The following is a 20,793-nucleotide window of genomic DNA, read 5'->3' as shown; positions in this document are numbered from 1 at the left end:
GGTGGTGGCTGTGGTGACCCTCTGGTTTGTTTCATGGTATGTCCTTGTAAAGCAGTTGTCAGGAACCAGGATTTATTTGCTTGTCTCTTCACTGGAGTCTGCCAGTAGTCTGGACGCTTGATTCCGTGTCTCGGAGAAAAACAAATAGAAGCAGCGGCAGACGGTTGCACTGTACGACCGATACTGAAATATGTGGTTATAGTGGTATATTGGTGCTACAGTGGCCCGGTACCCTAACTAGGACAGCCCAACTAGGGTGAATTTAACTTTGTCTGTGTCTAACAGGGGGACTCTGTGATAAACTGGACTTTATAATTGACACTGCGTCAAAATCAAGTGAAATGAGGGTCTAAATTGCTTGAGGGTCCAGTTGCTTGTGTGTCAGGATCCTTCTTTTCCAGTTTTGGAGGTTGGTCCTGGCATTCGCCCAGCCCCGCCCGAGTCGTGGCAGGCCCGGTGAAGCCGGCGGGGTACCAGGGGTCAGTTGGGAATCTCCGGGGTTAGACAGTTGGGAATCAGGAATGTGTGGAATTTCAGAGCCAACGTCTCGTAAGAGGCACCACTTCCTGTTCTTCACCACACAGCACGAGAAACTATAACCAGAAGACCCAGGTCCAAACCCCACTTACTACCATGGTGTCCCCAGGGGGCTGTCCCCGTCACTACTGACTGTAAGGACGTCTGGTAAATGCTGTAAATTGAAGTCAGGGAGCGCTGGACGTGTGATGGTTAAAGGAAGCTACCAGTGACACCGGCGGTGACACTGGCGGTGACCCCGGCAGTCCCGCCTTCCTGACATCCATCTCAGATCCGACGTCCCCGAGTCATTGTCCTCTTGTGAAGACTGTTAAATATTTAAAGGACAATTGCACAACTACATAGAAAGGAATACATGATAAAAGAAGGAGATTACTGAACTGCCTCGACCAGGTCAGGAACCCAACCCAGCAACACACACACACACACACACACACACACACACACCTGCAATTCAACCAATGCAAATGGAAGCAACATTTCTGAGCATCAGCAGTTCCCTCAACAGGGGACATCACTGAGGGTCAAACGTTGCCACACCCGCCCTTCATGGCTCTTCCTTTGTTTTTATTCCCCCGACAGTCCTGAACGAGTTCCTCTGTCGAGAACGTCATGGTTGCGACACCTTGACGGCCATGAAGGTGAAAAGACCCCACCGCGGAGTGGGTGTGTCCAGTATTCGCCCCGCCTGTAATTGTGCTGCACTGCTCTCTTCCCGCGGTGGTGTACCCCGTTTCATGGGCCCTACAGGACCAGTCAGTCTACTCGGGTTCGGGTGCATCCCCACTTCACAGGACATGATGGTGCACCAAAGTCGTGGGCGTCTTTTCATGTCCAAGATACGACTGGGTGCAGTTCACAAATGTCCCCAACGCGCTGTCGCTGATATCTGAAAGGTCACCTCACTGCTGTATTTGTATTAGATATGAGCAGCCAGCACCATGCATGCATTTTGACTTGACCTATTCGCACACCTTCACCCTACCTGTCACACATACTTTATGTTTTGTTAAAGACATAAAAGTGTAATAGTTGGTTATGTTTGCAATATTTTCATATTGGTGTTCATTGTATACTTGCAATATTTGCAATACTGTGGTCTGTATCAGTTGCAAGAAGCATTTCACTGCATATCATACTGTGTACGCGGCAAATAAAATTTGAATTTGATTATATAACAAATATTACAGGAGCAGCACATTAATAACAAATAAAAAAGACGGAAAGAGGAAGAGTCTGAGGGGTAGAACCAGATTTAGATTCTTCACCCGTCATAACATTAAGCAGCTGCGTTTCAGCCCACGCTCCAATACTATAACGGCCGTTATATTATATAACAAACACTGCCCCCTACAGGAAAGACAGGTCACTTACATTCGTGCCCGGCTGTAACCTCGCCCTAATAATCACATCTCTACAAAAACTATAATGTCTTTATTTTATTTGTGCACTACAGAGTTCACTTTAACACAACCACTAGCAGTCCGGCAATTTTAAATGCATGCATATTAAAAAGGCTCCAGAAAACTTTACAAAACTCAGACACACACACACACACACACAGACACACAGACACTAACCATTTGCAGCAAGAGTTTGTATAAAAAGACAGAGTAACATTCAGTGCATCTTCCCCAGTTATAACCAATAATCGTGATCAGACGACGTGTGGATTAATACGGGTTTAAGTCAAAGCATCTACTTCCTGGAAATTATCAGTATTGTCACTGTAACAGCCTGGGATTTTTTTTATTGTTTTATCTAGACTACTCTCAGCATTCAGCCATCAGAACTTCCTGTTTTGGCGAGGAACAGAGCGTCTGTGTTCCCAACCCTGCATGAATAAACATTTATGGCATATGGCATTTCATCAAAATTGTTGGTTTGACCCGCAGCCATCTGGAGGCTTCATCATGCAGCCATAAACTCAGCTCGAGTCCACAGTTCGCTTCACAAGGTTGACCCCTTTGGCCTTGACCCTCAGTGGGTCATGTGTGGAGGTGTGGCAGGTGGCATCAGACCTCGGTCCCCCTGCAGGTGCTCCTTCTGAGGACTCTGCCTTTAGTTCTTGAAGGCTCCGTAGCGGCTGGCTTTGCTGATGAAGTTCTTCAGCAGATCGTGGTCCATGTCGGCGAAAGCCTGCGTCTGTGTGACCGCCGTCAAGTGGTTAACGCAGAATTTGAAGCAAAATTCTTCTAATTCCTGCGCAGGGAGGGATGGAGAGGGTCAGGTGGGGGGTCTGGACCGAGGCACTTACTGTGTGTGTTTCTGAGGAAATTCCCCACGTCCCTCTCCACTCGCTCACTGTGACAGCTTGCTTATCCAACTTGGGTAAATACCCTGGAGTGTCTGACATGAATAAACATTCACATCCAACCAGGCCACCGGGTCCTCAGACCACAGGCCAAGAACTTTAAAAGGAGCCAGTTCTCCGCCGGCGTTCGCGTTTATTTGACCAACCGGTGGGACTGGGGGGTTTAAAAGCTTTCAACAAAACCCAAGAGGCTCTACATGTTCCTGCACACTCACCCTGGCCTCGTACTTGACAGCAGCTGAGAGCAGGGTTATGGCGTTCTCCTCCGAGATTCCCCTCTTGATCGTCTCCTGGCACAGCCTCTTCAGCCGCATCTCCCTGTAGAATGTGGCCAGGTCCAGAAGACCTTCACAACAACACTGTTTATTAGGAACTGCGCTACGTTCCAATTTGATCATACTGTCCTTAAGGCGGTGCGCCACAGGTGCGTCTAATAAAGTGGCCAGGTATCAAACTCACCAATGGCGTCTTCAGGAGGCAGGTTGATGCTGTCTGTGTACAGGTACTCCAAGAAGGCGCGGTAGACCAGGTACGAGAACTGGTGGATCTCGATGGCCTCCTCGTCGCTCTCGTTCAGCAAGGCCCGGAAATGCTCGCACCTGCAGACCAGTACAGACGGGACAGGATAAGGACCACAACGCCAACCACAGATAATCTCACCGAGCTGTACTCATACACAACATTTACCATGTGGGCTGCTAGATCTACATCTAATTATATCACCATTTATTTATAGAGCATAATTAACAGACAACACAGCGTCATACCAATGTGCAAATAAAATACAGTTAAAATGCAATAAAAATAGAAACCTTTTTTCTCACAAACAGTCAAAAGCAAATAAAAGTGTGTTTCAAGTCTGAATTGCTGGTGCTAAACTAACTAAAAGCACAATCACCCTTAGATTTTCTGCTTGACTTTGGCACTTCCAACAATTTCTGAGTGAATGCGAAGTTATGAAACCAGCAGCTCAGAACCATTTATGGGTTTTTTTTTTTAAAAAAATGCCGTTTTATTCTGTATTCTGCTGGAAGCCAGTTATGGGCTGATGGCCCAGAATTTCTGAAAACCAGAAACTACACAAGCAGCAGTATTTTGGACCAGCTGCAGCCGTGAGGGTAAAAATGTATTAATGCCACGAGTGAGTTTAAAAAGTTGAGTTATGAAAAATGAAGGGCTTGACGTGGTCATAAATGGCTTAAGTCTAACAAGCATTCTCTAAAAAACAGAGGTAATCTGTTTATCAAGAAATAAATTAGTCACGGGTAACCCCTAGAATTTTAATATGGGGCTTGTAGAATTTAGCTAAAGATCACCCCTCTCTTAGGGCTGCAACAACGAATCGATTAAATCGATAAAAATCAATTACTAAAAGAGTTGGCAACGAATTTCCTAATCGATTCGTTGTGTCGCGGGACGCGGAGACGTTTGATTATTAAAAAAAAAAAAAAACTTTATTTGAGCGCGGAGCGGAACACACTCGGTCTCTCTCACGCACAGATGCTAGCTGGTTTTGGTGCCTCATAAAATGGTTTTGGCGCGGAGCAAAAATAAAAAAAACGAACGGAGGTAGAGGACAGATACATGGCGGAGGCAGAGAAATCTGCGCGAAAATATGCAAAAGCGACATGGCGCGGCACGGGAGCACCACGGCAATGATCCAGCACCTGAAACGCGTGTTTCATGAGGAGGATGAAGGGAGTTCAGCAGCAGGGGACGTCGCTACAGAATCCTACTTTAGTTCCGCTGTGAAGTGAGGAACGTAATGTCCCTGGTGCTGGTGTTTAACTCGCCGCGGAGGAGAACTAGACGGGGACTTACAGCGCCACCTACAGGTGTGGAGGGGGAATGAAATCGCGTTCGGACTGTTCTCTGCGTCGCCTATTGTGTCCCTGAGCAAGACACTTAACCCTAAGTTGCTCCAGGGGGGGGACTGTCCCTGTAACTACAGATTGTAAGTCGCTCTGGATAAGGGCGTCTGATAAATGCTGTAAATGTAAATGTTTACCCGTCATCAGGCATGACAAGTTAGCGTTAGCTCGTTAATAACAGTAGTAAAGCAGGGGTGCTATAGTTACTTTTGCATTAAAAGACTAAAGACATGTTTTTATTCACTAGCCTTTTTTTGGACCATTCATTTTTCAATCTGTTATGTATATCTACACTGCAAAAAAAAGCTGTTCTTACCTAGTAATTTTGTCTCGTTTCCAGTCCAAATATCTAAAAAAATCTTAAATCAAGATTACTAGACAAGAAAAATGGCATGAGAAATTTAAGTGATGCTTAAAACTTAATTTCTTACCCCATTGGCAGATAATTGTGCTTGTTTTAAGCAAACAATCACTTAATTTTGAGATGTTTTTTCAGAAAACAAGACAATTTCTTATGCTATTTCATGTGTCTAGTAAATGTACCTTGATTTAAGATTTTTTAGATATTTGTACTGAAAACAGGACAAAACTACTAAGATAGAAAAGCATTGTAGCAAACCACTGTCTAAGCATTCAAGTAGGCAGACTCTCTCTGTAACTGGTAAAGTAAACCTGGGTGTCATCTGTGTAGAAAGTAAATGTTAAAACAGATTTTTGAAAAAGAGACCCGCAATGGAGCCCTGAGGAACACCATATTATAGGTAAGCAGCAGAACAGGAGATGGAACAGTTTCCAACTGAGAAAATCCTATCACTAAACTCTGATATAAACCAGCCCAGTGCAACCCCACAGATGCCCACCCACTCGCCCAGCCTTGATTTAAAAAAAAAAAAAACTGGTTCAATGGTATCAAAGCCATTCAACAGGTGAAGTAATCCTAACCCTATATATTAAAACCTTCTAAGTCGGACCCTTCTCCATATCGAATAAATTAGCGGTCATGCAGATATGCAGCCTGCTGACATCCCGCTATTGTGACAGGATGGGATCCTCCTACCAAGAGCCAGACAGCGGGCACAGCGGGGCCATCTATACCTGATCTTGAGCAGGGCTTTGTGGACATGGATGCACTTTCCCTCCACAAGAAACTTAAGGTCTGAAATGTCAGGGCTGTCAAACTCCCTCTTGAGGGACTGGGCCACAGTCAGGTAGTCGTCACCGTCTTAGGAGGAAGAAGAAAAGCTGCTCATGTGGAGGTTATTATTAAAAAATAAAATAAAACCTCTACAGTACTATAGAGCCACATGCTGATCCCTCACCTACAGAGAGGAGGTGCCACGTGACGGCAGGCGTGGCGAAGCAGGCGAAAACGTCGTCCGTGGTGGAGAAGTGGGTGAGGTGGGGGCAGGGCACCGCCTGGCCTCGACACTGACCCCACATCAGCACCTGCCCACTCTGGGTTTTAGCAGCAGAGGTGTGGCTGGTGTGGCAGGCGGCCACCTCCACCATCCTGACACGAAACAGGGCAGTATTCTCAAATCATTTATTAATACTAATCAGTCCAGATCAATGGCCATCCCTGGTCTAGATTACTGTTCCACATGCATCTGCCTGACTGTCTTTTGTTCTTTAGGGAGTCGACACAGAGATAAGCCAGAACAGCATGGAGCCACGCCCTCACCTCTCCTTGTCCATGTTGATGAGCGTCGGGACGGTCTGGTTGCACTTGTTGCCCGTTCCCAGCTGCCCGTATGAGTTGGCACCCCAAGCGTAGATGAAGCCCTCGTCGGTCAGGGCCAACGTGTGGGCGTAACCACACGCCACCTGAGTAGCAAGTCAGACTGACGTTACAGACTTCGGTGCGGTCTTCGGTCTGATTCACGCACTATTTTATACTATAACTACACAAACGTAGAGGGTATAGAATCTCGTTTTTATTCCATCACGATTATCAATTTTTATACATGACTTCACATTATGTTTTCAAATAAGACAAAGAGATGAGAGTTAAGGCCTCGTTCACACGGACATGGTTTTTCTGGCGTTCGTGGCGTCAGGAAATGACTAAAATGACCATTGCATGAATATTTGAAGCCTGATGCACTATTCAATATAACACATATAAACTGAACTTTGAATGTCTGGATTATGATAATGACATTAACAAAAAAATTTAAATCATGAGAGGTAACCGTGCATCAAATATCTTCAAATGCATTTAAATACCTTAGTACCCATCTTAAATATTAGGACAAGTAAAAGTGCAAATATTACAGACTTTATTTGTAGCATTTTGGTTTCAGTGTCCTGCACTATATTGATGCAGAATTGTCCACATCTGCATCATGATGCATTGATTATTAGCTAAATTTCAACACCCCTAATAAATTCTACATAGTACAACATAAAAGCACAGATATAGATGAGCGGGTGTGATGTGAAATCTGACACTCTCCACACAGAGGGTGGATCTGATGTGCTCCTTTCCTGCTCCGTACGGTCCACTGACCTCGTGTTCTGGGCCCTCCAGATACTGCAAGTCGCCACGGAGCATGTTGGCGTAGTGAGCGTGAGATAACTCCACACCGATGACGTTTTAGTGGTAGTTCCCTCCATGCGATAAGTTAGCTCTCGCTTAGCGAAACATGCAATTACCCCTGCGCATTAGTAACTACAATTTTACTGAATAGATCGATTTCATAGATCGGCATCAGTACCAGAGCCGGTAATCCGATGGTTGCATCCTACCTAGGTCCTGCAGGCGCAGGGTAGGGACTATTCACCTAGTGTACATGCAGCGAGAGGGAACCTGTGCCAATACAGGGAGAGCGTGACCTTGTGACCTTGGAGAGGGGAGACCATGATGCCACGTGGCACAATACGGCACAATTTTTTTGGAAATAAAAATCCAGGTTGGGCTCACCTGCACAACGTTGATGCCCTGCAGCGCGGCGATGCGGCACGGCGTCTGCTGGTTGCCGTTGTTGCCCAAACCCAGCTGCCCATTGCAGTTGTAGCCCCAACCGTAGACCTGCGGTTTAGATTTACAGCATTTACAAAACCCATGGCGAGCTGCTGCAGATCAGAACTAGCATGATCCGATATATTTTACCCCGTGCTAATTTTAGAGTTTTATTTGGAATCCATAAATAAATAAAAACTTGTTTTCGTGCATGTGTAGTAATATAATATACATCTATTTTTATCTTGTGTTCCGTCATATTGTCGCACTTATTCGTTGCTCCAAACTCAGTGCATTCATTAAAAATAAAAAAGCTCCATATGCTGCACCTGACTGCCTCATACAAGCATTCTGGGAAGCCTGCGGTCAACAGGCCTGGGTTCCAGGAACACACCGGTGCTGCCAGAACGTTCCACACCGCCCGCCAACAAGAAGAAAGCTCTTTATCTAAAACCACGGAAAGCACGTTCACTCGGCAACATGCTGCGCACTTCATGCCTCTCCAGTACTTGGTTTTTATCATTAGGTTGATGAGGTTGAAGACCTCATTAATATTAACCAATGGTTTGGGGGTGTGGCTCCCCTCTGGGGAAGAAGCTGCTGTACCTGAAGTGTCACACCAGGCTGTCTGGACGCGCCCAGCTGCAGCTGTAGAAGCGGCGACGCATTAAACAGGAAAAAACGAGTCTTACGCAGCAGCGGCTTTGAAGCGTTTCGTGGGAGCTACAGCTGGCAGCGCACGCGGGAGAACTTTCCTGATGAATATTAATTCCAGCGTTTTCATCCCATCTAATCATGACCAGTGTTGGGGAGTAACGGAATACATGTACCGGCGTTACATATTTAGAATACAAAATATGAGTAACTGGATTTCGTTACAGTTAGCGTTTAAATGAGAAGCATGACAATATATTAAGTATTCCAAAGTATTCAGAATATGTTACTCAAATTGAGTAACTTAACGGAATACATTACAAACTACATTTTGGGGCATGTATTCTGTAATCTGTAACGGAATACATTTTAAAAGTAACCTTCCCAACACCGATCATGACTGCCGCAGCGCCCAATCAGAACGGCGAACTAAACAGGTACGGTAATCCGAGGCTACGTGTCTGCATGACAGCATATTTATTCGATATGGAGGAGGGTCCGTTCTAGAAGGTTTTAATATATAGGGTTAGGGGTTAGCCTGGAGCAGAACCGGTCCTCACCTCCCCGTTGTCCAGCACAGCCATGGAGCAGAGCTGGCCACAGGCGACGTTGACCACCACCTTGTTCTGGAGGCAGCTGCTGACGCGGCGCGGCGTGGGCTGGTTGGCCGTGGAACCCGAGCCCACCTGACCAGAGTTGTTGTAACCCCAGGCGTAAACCTGCGGGGGGCAGACCGCCGGGAAACTGGGCGTAAATAATCAGCCGTTAAAAGAAGTTTACTTTCACAGAATTTACCAGACGCCCTTATCCAGAGCGTCTTACAGGCCAGTAGTGACGGGGACAGTCCCCCTGGGGACACTCAGGGTAGTAAGTATTATCGTCTGGGTGCTAGTAGTCTCGCCTACGAACCGGACTTCCCGATTAAGCGGTTCTCATAGAGCAGAGGGACCAAAAGAAGGCACCTCTCCGTCCGTGGTGAGAGCGATGGTGTGGTGGGAGCCGCAGGCCACCTCGGTCACCCTCTTGTTCAGCAGGTTGGTGGACACCAGCGCCGGGGTCAGGCCGTGGTTGGTGGTGCCGTTTCCCAACTGGCTGTAGCCGTTGTGGCCCCACGCGTACACCTCTCCATCTGTGGGGACAGCAGGCGTCAGAGAGGAGAGAGATGGTGGAACTTGGAATATTCTAGTTCATTTGCAGTGATGGTTCTGCATCAGCACAGAATCGGGACTAAAGAACCTTTTCACATTTACGACACGTATTTCTGATATTAACCCACTGAAAATAAAGCCCTGGAATAAGATGTAAAGCGGGATGGGTGCTAGTGGCCTGACGCATGAACCAGAAGAGCACAGATACCCAGGTTCAAACCCCACTGACTACCACGAGCAGGACACTGAACCCTGAGTGTCCCCAGGGGGACCGTCCCCGTCACTACTGACTGTAAGGAGCTCTGGATAAGGACGTCTGATGCTGTCTCCATTCAGATTCAGGTCGCCACCTTCCCCACATACGACCCTGTCACATGCGTCCCCAGTGGACGGGTCTGGATAAGGACATCTGGTAAACATACACAGGATGGAGAGCAGCACACTGGCCAAATGTCAAATCCCCATTTCAAACATCTTCCATTCTGGACGTTCTGCAGCTTCCCGTAACCACGCGTCCCTAAGGAGCATGAGAGCGGTCCTTCCAGACCCCCGTTCCCACCACATTCCGATGTCCTGCAGTAGTAACTTCTTCCGAGGCCTCACCTGCGGTCGCGATCACCACGTGGGGTCCGGTGCCATAGCTGAGGGACACGATCTTCTTCCCGCACAAGACGTCGATCCGCCGGGGCTCGATGGTGCTCTGCAAGTCCCCGAGTCCAAGGCAGCCACTGCAGTTGGTGCCGATGGCGAATACCTGCCAACAGGCCGAGAAGAGCGTGAAAGTGACGCGGTTCCCATACTGACAGTGGTAGTAGACACCGATACCCGATAAACTGAGACACCATGTCTCCTCCTGATCTTCTGGACAAAACCTGTTTAATTGTGGAATGTTACAACATGCCGGCAGGACGTAAAGCTCCGCCGTGTCAGTATTACAGGCCTATTAATAGCAGCGCTCTATCTGCTTAGCCGCCTATCTGGAGCGGCCCGCGGCGGGGAACCCGGCCGCACCTCCAGCTGCTTCACCTCGTCGCCGACAGTGACGTACAGGGCCTCGTTGGCGGCGCTGCCGAACACGCAGGCCTGGCGCACCAGCCGCAGTTCCTCCGGAGGCAGCAGGGCGAATACAGGCCACTTCCCCACGTCCAGCATCCTACACCACGGTCACACCTGGAAAAAGCACACACGTCACACCAGAGACTTTTCCGTCCTGTCTTCTACAGCCAGTACTGACGGCGGGGTTCGAACCCGGGACTCCAGGCTGTTACCCGCCAGGCCACGTCGGGGTTGCCAGGCAACGCCGGCAGCTCGCGGGAAAGCCGGAGGCCCGGATCACAGCACGAGCTCGCTAGCATGAGGCTAACGGCTAAAGGCTAACGGCTAACGACGCGGACGCCGAGCGAGGCTGCGAGTCCCCCGGATTTACCGGAGCCGGGCTTCCAGGCGACGACTCGCCGCTTACGGGGCGATTATCGCCGCTCTGCCCGCTCCGCGGCTGCGGCCGGGTGGTGGACAGTTAGCCGCTAGCGGGTTTGTTGTTACCCGGGCGGCCGAACATGAGCGGCCCGCCCTGGAACCGGCTGTGCGTCGGTTTACGCCGACCGGGCGGCCCCGCAACACGGAGCGACCGGTTCTTCAGCGCGGACCGGCCTTTTCCTCCCGAACCGCCGGCTTGCCGCGTTCATGCTGACAGGCTGCGGCGCGGATTGTGCTGGAACGAACCCGGCGCGGGGGTCACCTGTTTCCGCTTCAGTCCGCGCTGCCCGTCATCGTCCGAAGGAGACGCCCAGACTGCGGAGCTACTAACGCCGCGTCCCACGACGAGAGCTCCGGCTCCGGCTCCGGCTGCTCCTGCTGACGGTGATCCAGCAGCGTAACACCGCCATGGCCCCGGAGAGTAAAGATGATGCCCCCTGTGGTCCAGACCGACCTGACAACACAGACTAACACACATACACACTCACATACACACTAAATACAACACGCATACACACTCTCACTTACACACTCACATACACACATACACCCTTACACACACACACTAAATACAACACACATACACACACTCTCACATACACCCGTACACACACACACACTAAATACAACACACCAACACACATACACACTCTCACATACACACTTACACACTCACGCATACACACTCTCACATACACCCTTACTCACACACATACACACACTCTCACATACACCCTTACACACACACACACACTAAATACAACACACCAACACACATACACACTCTCACATACACACTTACACACTCACACACTAAATACAACACACATACACACACTCACATACACAATTACACACACACACACTAAATACAACACACATACACACTCACACACACACACTAAATACAACACACATACACACTCTCACATACACCCTTACACACACACACACACACACTAAATACAACACACCAACACACATACACACTCTCACATACACACTTACACACTCACGCATACACACTCTCACATACACCCTTACTCACACACATACACACACTCTCACATACACCCTTACACACACACACACACTAATAAAAACACACACCAACACACATACACACTCTCACATACACACTTACACACTCACACTAAATACAACACACATACACACACTCACATACACAATTACACACACACACTAAATACAACACACATACACACTCTCACATACACTTACACACACACACACTAAATACAACACACTTTCACACACACTAATACAACACACATACACACTCTCACATACACATTTACACACTCACACACACACACGCTAAATACAACACACATACACACTCTCACATACACTCTTACACACACACACACACACTAAATACAACACACTTTCACACACACGCTAAATACAACACACATACACACTCTCACATACACTCTTACACACACACACACTAAATACAACACACTTTCACACACACACACACACACACTAAATACAACACACACACTCTCACATACACACTTACACACACACATACACACTCACACACACACACTCAACACACATACACACTCTCACATACACCCTTACACACACACACACACTAAATACAACACACACACTTGATGTACGAGGTACCTACATTACATTGAAATAAAGTCACTCGAGGGTGCTGAAGCTTGGTCCCCAGAATTAAAAGTGACATTTGAAAACCCCGTAAGCCGAGGCTGGGATTCCTGGAAATCCAGTTCGCAGTGCCAGACGGGGTCAGATCAAGGTCAGATGGACCCTTACTTGGTCTCTCGACAAACACCGAGGGACACGACCACGCTGGATGATCTGTCACAATGACCAGTCTGTCTGGAGGAGTACTGGAGAAGTAGGAACATCTGAACACCACGTCTCGTTTCGACTGCTGAGCAACGTGCCTGAGCAGAGCTCCTATTCCAGGGAAGTAAATTCCTGGCCAGATGTGGAAACTGCGTCTCCGAGCCAAACGGGTTCTCCGGCAGACGCTAACCAGACGTCTTCAGCGGAGCACCGGGCCACGTCCTGCTCAGCGCAATCGCTGCTTCTGCGCCAGAACCTCGCACACAGGAAGAAGCGAGCGGGGCAGCGCGGCCGGAGGCGTGGTGGGCGGATCCGAACGGGCGTCTGCTGAAGAGCACCGTCCCGCGGCTCAGTCTGCGGAGCGGCGTGGTGGGCGGCCGGACCTGATCCTCCTCAGATGATTGTTCTGGTTAGGATCCGTTTACGAGCCACCCTCCTGTTGCGTAATGGAGTAGCGTGAACGGGTCCGGCCATGAACGACTCCTGCCTGAAGGACGACTGCTCCATCGGCGACTTTAAAAGCCGGGTCTACCCGGCGGCGTACCTGTCCATCTTCGCCTTCGGCCTGGCCGGCGGCCTGCTGTCGCTGTGGGGCTTCGTGGGCGTGTGGAGGAGCCAGAGGAGCTTCACCCCGGTCAACCTGTTCATGGTCAACCTGCTGGTGTCGGACCTGATGCTGGTGTGCTCGCTGCCGTTCCGGGCCACCTACTACCTGATGGACTCCGACTGGGTCTTCGGGGACACGCTGTGCCGCGTCATGTCCTACGTCTTCTACATCAACATGTACGGCAGCGTGTACTTCCTCATGGCGCTCAGCGTGGTGCGCTACGTCGCCATCACCAGGCCGTACCTGTACAGGCAGAACCAGAAGGGCCGCCTGGCCGCCGTCGTCTGCTGCGTCCTGTGGCTTCTCGTGTCCCTGCCGTCCATCCCCATGCTCTTCAGCGGCGTACGGGTGGAGTCCAACAAGACCCGGTGCCTGGACCTGGACCTGGACCGGCGGCAGCTGGACACCATCATCGCCTTGAACTACAGCGCCACGCTGTTCGGCTTCGTCCTGCCGTTCCTGGTCATCTCGGTGTGTTACGTGTTCGTGGTTCATACGCTGCTGAGGCGCTGCCGGGCCCAGGGGACGAGGACGCTCCGCTACAACAAGTCCTGCTCGCTGGTGGCCGTCGTGCTGCTCATCTTCCTGGCCTGCTTCCTGCCCTACCACGTGGTGCGCGGCGTCTTCCTGGCCACGGAGCAGAGCATCTGCAGCGGCGGCTTCGGGGGCTCGTGCGAGTACGTGAACGGGGTGCGCCGGGCGGCCGTGGTCACCCTCTGCCTGGCCGCCGCCAACAGCTGCGTGGACCCCATCCTTTACTTCCTGGTCGCGGAGAACTTCCAGAGGTTCTGGCAGAAGACGAGAAGGAAGCTCTCGCAGGGGAGGCCGCAGAATGGACGCGGTGGGCCGAGAGAAGCGTTCCCGCTGAGCAGCCGCGCTCGGTGAGGGGACACGGGAGACATCGGCCTGGCACAAATCAGGCCAAAGCCGACCTCGTACGGGGCCAATATTCAGAAATATTGTGTAAAGTCAGAATATTATTAATCATTGTCTGCCCAAGCGTCAAGTTTGACGAATTGTGACGACAGCTTTCGAGTGACAGAAACTGCATGACACGGGTTACGTAAGATCCATATAGATCCATATCTTACACATATCTCACAGAAAATAGCGCTAAACAAGATTCTTCCCACTCTCATGGCTGTCTTCTGAATAGGGGGAATAATGGAATAGAAATGATGAAGAAGATGGCCGTGTTATAGTTCATTTTAAGGCTTGACGGGGCACATTGCCGGAAGTGCCGCCTGAAACCAGTCTTCTCAGATGTGGGATCTCTGGAATGTGTTTTCCACTCACAGTTTTCCCCCTGAAAAACCCTAAATCACGGAAACGGGTGCAGTTTGGTTTCATAAAAACACTATACGAAAGAATTCGAATGGGAATTTCTGGTGTCCTCTTGTAAATCACTTTGGATAAAAGCGTCTGCAAAATAAAGTAAAGTAAAGTAAAACGTTGAAGGAAATAACCAGGACTGGTGACTTCGGCACTGCTCTCTTCACGCCCAGCTGCGGGACCACCAGGCCCATCCCAATTCCAGGATCCGGGTCTAGTCCAGATGAATCCGAGTGCTATTTTAACATCAGCAGGTTTTTTTATTGTTCCGGACGTGGCGAATAATGAGTGTGATGAATCACGTTCTGTAGGAACGTTGTGGGAACCCACCGTGCTGTGACTTCCTGTACATTTCTGAATAAATACTGATGCTCCGAAAAGGTTCCTCATTCCAGTAGCAAGAGATGAATAGAAGATAACCAACTGAGAACTATTCAACAAGGACAATAACAACGACAGGAAGTTCCAGGAAACGTTATATTCAGGTGTAGATGGTAAAAAAACATTAGTTCCGTCGAGCAGATTGAGAACGCAGCTCTCAGGATGTGTGCTATCGGTCACAGACATCTGACAGAACGCTGTGGTGCGTGTCTGCACACACGCGCGTGCATCGAACCAGACTGACGTCTGTGTGTGTAATAAAGGAACTGCGTGCAGAGCCTTGTGGTTTGTGAGAGATCTCGATATCGGCACAAGAGACCAGAAGTGGGGTTACAGAAACGAAGCAAAATCAATATTTCAGCGAGTTCATTTATCTGAAGGTTACTGCACATGTTTCCGTTTCAAGACATTACGTGCTGATAATTCTCTCTGATCTGGAATTATGAGAGGGGAGGTCTAGACCTCGAGCCCAATCGAACCTGGCCCAGTTGTGGTGGAATCTAATGATGAGATCACTAATGAGAACTGAGACACGCCATCACGGAGAAACGTGGAACGTCTGTGGGAGGAACAAACACGTTCACCGTTGGAGGAACGGCAGTCATGTTCATTCTTGTCACTGATTTGCCTGGATCAAGATCAAGGGCTCCTGTGAGGGAAATGGTGCCACACCCTCAACTTGTCAGGGGTACAAAGCCACAGAAGCTTCGTCGGTGCGTCAGGCTGCTGGACAGGGGACATCGAAGCGCAGACCTCATCCTGACCACAGCAGGCTCTGATTAACGACTGACTTTCGCCTGGTGGTTGCTGACCGTGAGGCGCCTGGCTTCCAATCGTGGGATCTGTTTGGATGCTGGTTTGCATCAGAACATGCTTTGAAGTTTCAGGTTTTGTCACAGGACCTCCATTCATCATGAGAGGCTGTTTTTTTTTTTTACTTTTCCACCTGCCCACTTTGAAGTTCTGCTGAGGTTTGTGCCGTCTAGAAAGTTCGCTCCCATCTGCTGAGTTTGTGTTTTTCCTCCTATTAGAATGGATTTTAAGCTCCTCTTTTATTCTTCTGAAGAAGGTCACCATGTTAAGCACTAAGGCCAGTATTGTATAAGGGGGAACATTCCGATTGGATAATCTTGACTTAACATTATCCACCTCCAAGAGAAAGTGTGATTTGGGGAATTCCCTCAGGAGATGAGCACAAGTTCACCCACTTTAAACATAATGAAACGATTATCTTGGTACATTTCAGATTTAATTCAGAAAGATGAAAAACAGTGGCCTGTAAAGGCTCGAATTATTAAAAATTTTCTAAAAGTTTATTGGGTGCCCTTTTTATCTTTCATGTCAGGGGGCGTGGCCACTCTACTCGATCCATTCAGTGAAAATGAAGCAGGAAAGTAGTCCCCTCTTTAAACCTTTACTGGGTTTCTAACATCGATGAGGGTTCTATCAGTATTTCAAAAGTGGTGAAGGTGTCTCCTTCACTGGTGACAGTTCTGAAACGATTTAGCGACTTTGCATGTCTGTGTGCACGTGAACAGGATTCGCTTCTTTTAGTGGCTTTTTGTACACAGTGAGATGAAAGGGCAAGTGGAGATAATTAGAGCCAAAGGAGATGATGGACGAGGAGGACTTCTCAAGGGAACAGCTACCAGGAACCTCCTGGTAAGGCGTTTCCAGGACGTGGCAGAGGAACCTCTCTAAATGCAGAAAGAAAAGAGGTGATGGAAGCCTCGAGGTTCCTCCTCCAGGTGGAGCTATGAGATGAAAATAAAAAAAGAGAAGCAAACAGAAAAGTTCAGACAGGTTCATCCAAGATCTGGAGCTGTGAGGAAATCAGAAGATAGAAGGTCTGGATAGAAAAAAACAAGGAAAAGTATTATTAAAGGTTAAGGTAGAAGGTTTCCTTGAGCAGCACACACATCTGAAACACCTGCTCTGATGAATAAGACAAAAATCCTTGTAATCATCATTTAACAGTGCAGTAATGATAATGGTTACCAGGCTTTATAGATTCACACTTCTGCACAGTTCTGTTGAAATGACGAGGAGCTGCATGGTGGTGCATGGTGGCCATGGTGTTGATGCAAATTGTATGTATTTTATATTTCATTAAAAAATGACATTCAATCAAATAAAGATTTTACTGCGTCGGTTGAAAATTTTGTGGTTCAAGATTCGTGGTCACCTGATAATAAAATCACAGGCATGAGAGTGAATTATTTTTCTTTTTCAAAAATTTTTCAAGCATTTTTATTTTCAAACATTGTCATACAGATTAATACAACATTCAAATGTTCCATTATAACCCTAAAATAAAATTACCAAGCAAAAATAAATAAATAAATAATAATACTTAAATGAACACACATAAAATAAAATAGCTATAAGATATTTGTCTATATACTTTCAATGTCCATCAGTTCCACAAAAGGGTCACTCAGCAAAAAGTCACCAAACTCCTTCCAAATGGCCCAAAACATATAAAGTTTGTTCCTCAAAAACTAAGTAATCTTTTCTAAAGCAAGACATGAAGTTTATCCACTGAGACACGTCAGGACTTTCTTCTTTTTTCCAAAAGCAAGAAATGACACGTTTGGCTTCCAACAAACAAATAATCTGCAACAATCTTTCATGTTTGGCCATTTTAAAACTCAAAGGACAAATATGTAATATACACAGCTGGGGATCAAGAGGAATTACTTGACCAATGAGAGAGTGAATTCTGTGTGAAGTGAACATCATCATCAACCCAGATAACCAAATGCACATACACACGGTATTCTTACCACATCTCTGTAAGAACATCCGGACCAAATTTTTACCAGACGAGGGATTTTAAATGAAACACACCTTAAAGCAAGATTGCTGTAAATGGAAATGTTTAAACCGAGTTATCTCCACCACTGACATGTTCAGCAGGGTGGCCAGTGAAATGGTGATTCACGGGCTGGAGCGCCATCTCTTGGACATAAAGAGGAACGAGGTGAAAATGAGGAGTGCATGAACATCTTTCACCCCTTATTGTTCATACATCTCGGTCCTTCTGTTCTGCCAAAATTGTGCTTGGCAAAAGGTTTTGTTTAATAGCAACTAACTATTGGAATATTTTGTGGTTAGTTCTGTTAATGGACCTATTTATCTATTGATCGATTTGTATATGACACCTGACTGTTAATGGACTATGAATGTCCTATAAAAAAATCCCTCTCAAAGTTGAAGTCAACTTTATTGTCATCTCAGGATATCCGAGTATATAGAGACGAGATTGAGAAGCTTCAGGGATTCACAGTGGGAAAAAACACAAATGTTAGTGTTATACGTATTGCATGATATCTTATATACATTTTCCAACAACAAATAACACACAACATGAGAAAGGATATTGTGCGCCGACCAATAAAATAGTGCAGGAGACAAACTAGACAAACCAGGAGACAAGTAGCAGCATATGACAGTATATGAGTATGTGGATGTATTTAGTATAAAGTGTATATAATATTACTAAAGTATTACTATAGTAATACTTTACTTTATTTTGCAGACGCTTTCATCCAAAGACACCAGCATTTCTCGTTCGATTCCTATAGATTTTTTACACTCCTGCACGCTCTCTCAGATCAGCAAACGAAAGGAGACTAAAAATTCCTTCTCCACGGGGTCTCCGATTCCAATCATGTCTGTTCTCCGTTGTTGTCCCTGGCTGGTGGAACAACCTGCCCTCCTCCACACGGCTAGCCGAGACTATCACCACTTTTAAGAAGAAGGTGAAAACCCTCTTATTCCAAAAATATTACAGACAAATCTAACACTTACACACGCACATGCGTACACATTGAATAAACAAATACAAAATGTATAAATACATTATAATTTTTCTTAGTCTAGCACCTAACAATCCCCGAGCATGCTCTTCAATGACAAGTCTGAGCCTTATCAGGGCTCTTAGTTTGTAAACTCGATATTCTATAGAAATCGAACGAGAATTGCTGGTGTCTTCCTATTGTAAGTCGCTTTGGATAAAAGCGTCTGCTAAATAAAGTAAAGTAAAGTAAAGTAAAGTAAAGATTTTGAGTTTACAAAAACGAAGAGCCCTGATAAGGCCCAACTTGTCAGCAAAGAGCACGCTCGGAGAAGTGCTAGACGAAGAAATTTTGTATTTTTTTGTATTGTTTTGTGCAGTGTGTACGCATGTGCGTCTGTAAGTGTTAGATTTGTCTGAAATACGTTTTGAATAAGAGGGTTTTCAATTGATTCTTGGTGCTGGTAGTCTCGGCTAGTCGAATGGAGCAGGACAAGTTGTTCCACCAGCCAGGGACAATAAAGGAGAACAGAGTTGATTGGAATGATTGGAATTTAGTATCATTTCATTTGCAGATCTGAGAGAGCGTGCAGGAGTGTATCTGGCTAGTAGTGTGTTGTTGTAAGAGGGTGCACTTCCATTTACAGCCCTGTAGGCAGCATCAAGGACTTGAAATCAATGCGAGCAGCTACCAGGAGCCAGTGCAGAGAGGTGAGAAGAGGCGGGATGTGGGTGTATTTTGGCTGATTGAAGATGAGACGGGCTGCCACATTTTGGACCATCTGGAGTGGTTTTATGGTGACTGCAGAGGCTCCAGCCAGGAGAGAGTTACAGTAGTCCAGTTTAGAGATGACCGTTGCCTGGACCAGGAGCTGCGTAGCCTGCTGCGAGAGAAAAGGCCGAATCTTGCGAATGTTGCAGAGAGTGAACCTGCAGGATCTGGAGATCACAGCAACGTGATGGTTCAAACTCAGTTTGTCATCAGTCCAAACTCCAAGGCTTTTTGCAGACGCCGTGGGTATTAACAGTAGTGAGACAATTTGAATTGAGAGGTTTTGCTGAGGGGAGTTGTTGCCCGGAAAGGTCAGAATCTCAGTTTTGGATAGGTTGAGTTGGAGGTGTCCCTCACACCCATGCCGATATGTCTGAGAGACGGTCCGAAATTTTTGTCACAATAATAATGTCAGCAGTAGTGATATGACAGTATATCGGTGTGTGGATGTATTTAGTATAAAGTGTATATGGTATATGATATACTATGATAATAATGTCAGTAGTAGTGATATGACATGATATGATGATAAAAACACAGCAGAGAGAGAGATTAAAGTGCAGGGTGTAATACTGATGTTCAGGTCGTAATGTGTAGTTTGGGAGGAAAAATCATCTGCAGATGGTTTAAGGCTTCAGATGTGGTTGAGGTGATGTGGATGGTCCTGGGGGCAACATATTGAGGAGCCAGACGGCCTGGGTGTAAAAACTGTCCCTCAGCCTGGCAGATGTGGCTCTGATGCTGCAGTATCTTCTTCGGGAGGGTAGGAGGGTGAAAAGTCTCTATCTGTCTGTCTGTCTTCCTGTATGAATGAAAAGCGACCCGCCCCCTTTCCCCACAGCTCCGCCCAAATCCTGCTTTGCTTTGACACGAAGCATACTTTAATGTTGCCAGACCTCGCAAAACCTCTGTCTCCGTGCAATGAATAAACCGGTACGTATGTGCGCTTACATGGAGGAATATTTTCCTGTGTGGTGTTACATGAACGCCGAGCAACGCAAACGGGTTATTTTGCCACCGGGCCGACTGAATGGTACACGAGTTACCTGAAAGATGGCGCCTCGAGTCGCGTAGAACGGCGCACCT

At 47.3% G+C, this 20,793-nt stretch overlaps 2 protein-coding genes across 4 annotated transcripts; one reads left to right on the top strand and one right to left on the bottom strand.

Moving 5' to 3' along the window:
* Positions 1–1,954: 1,954 nt before the first annotated feature.
* rcbtb2 (regulator of chromosome condensation (RCC1) and BTB (POZ) domain containing protein 2) lies at positions 1,955–11,518 on the bottom strand. Of its 3 annotated transcripts, none has more exons than XM_029000247.1 (12): positions 11,225–11,518; positions 10,498–10,656; positions 10,090–10,240; positions 9,301–9,467; positions 8,899–9,057; positions 7,646–7,753; positions 6,404–6,546; positions 6,042–6,232; positions 5,818–5,944; positions 3,311–3,450; positions 3,067–3,197; positions 1,955–2,739 (listed from the first exon to the last, which is right to left on the bottom strand). In XM_029000247.1, the coding sequence occupies exons 2-12, from the start codon at positions 10,636–10,638 to the stop codon at positions 2,599–2,601; spliced, it is 1,599 nt and encodes a 532-aa protein (XP_028856080.1). In that variant the 5' UTR covers positions 10,639–10,656; positions 11,225–11,518; the 3' UTR covers positions 1,955–2,598. The 3 variants fall into 3 exon arrangements, with proteins under 3 accessions (XP_028856080.1, XP_028856082.1, XP_028856081.1); XM_029000249.1 differs by having other exon boundaries at positions 10,513–10,656; XM_029000248.1 differs by lacking the exon at positions 11,225–11,518 and adding an exon at positions 10,913–11,216.
* A 1,030-nt stretch (positions 11,519–12,548) lies between these two features.
* Positions 12,549–17,290, top strand: cysltr2b (cysteinyl leukotriene receptor 2b). The gene has a single exon (XM_029000250.1). It carries the CDS (start codon positions 13,289–13,291, stop codon positions 14,306–14,308), a length of 1,020 nt encoding a protein of 339 aa, XP_028856083.1. The 5' UTR covers positions 12,549–13,288; the 3' UTR covers positions 14,309–17,290.
* The last annotated feature ends 3,503 nt before the right edge of the window (positions 17,291–20,793 follow it).

Source organism: Denticeps clupeoides, chromosome 13 (assembly GCF_900700375.1).
Source record: "Denticeps clupeoides chromosome 13, fDenClu1.1, whole genome shotgun sequence".
Classification (NCBI taxonomy): Eukaryota; Metazoa; Chordata; class Actinopteri; order Clupeiformes; family Denticipitidae; genus Denticeps; species Denticeps clupeoides.
This window is presented reverse-complemented; position numbering and strand designations above follow the sequence as displayed.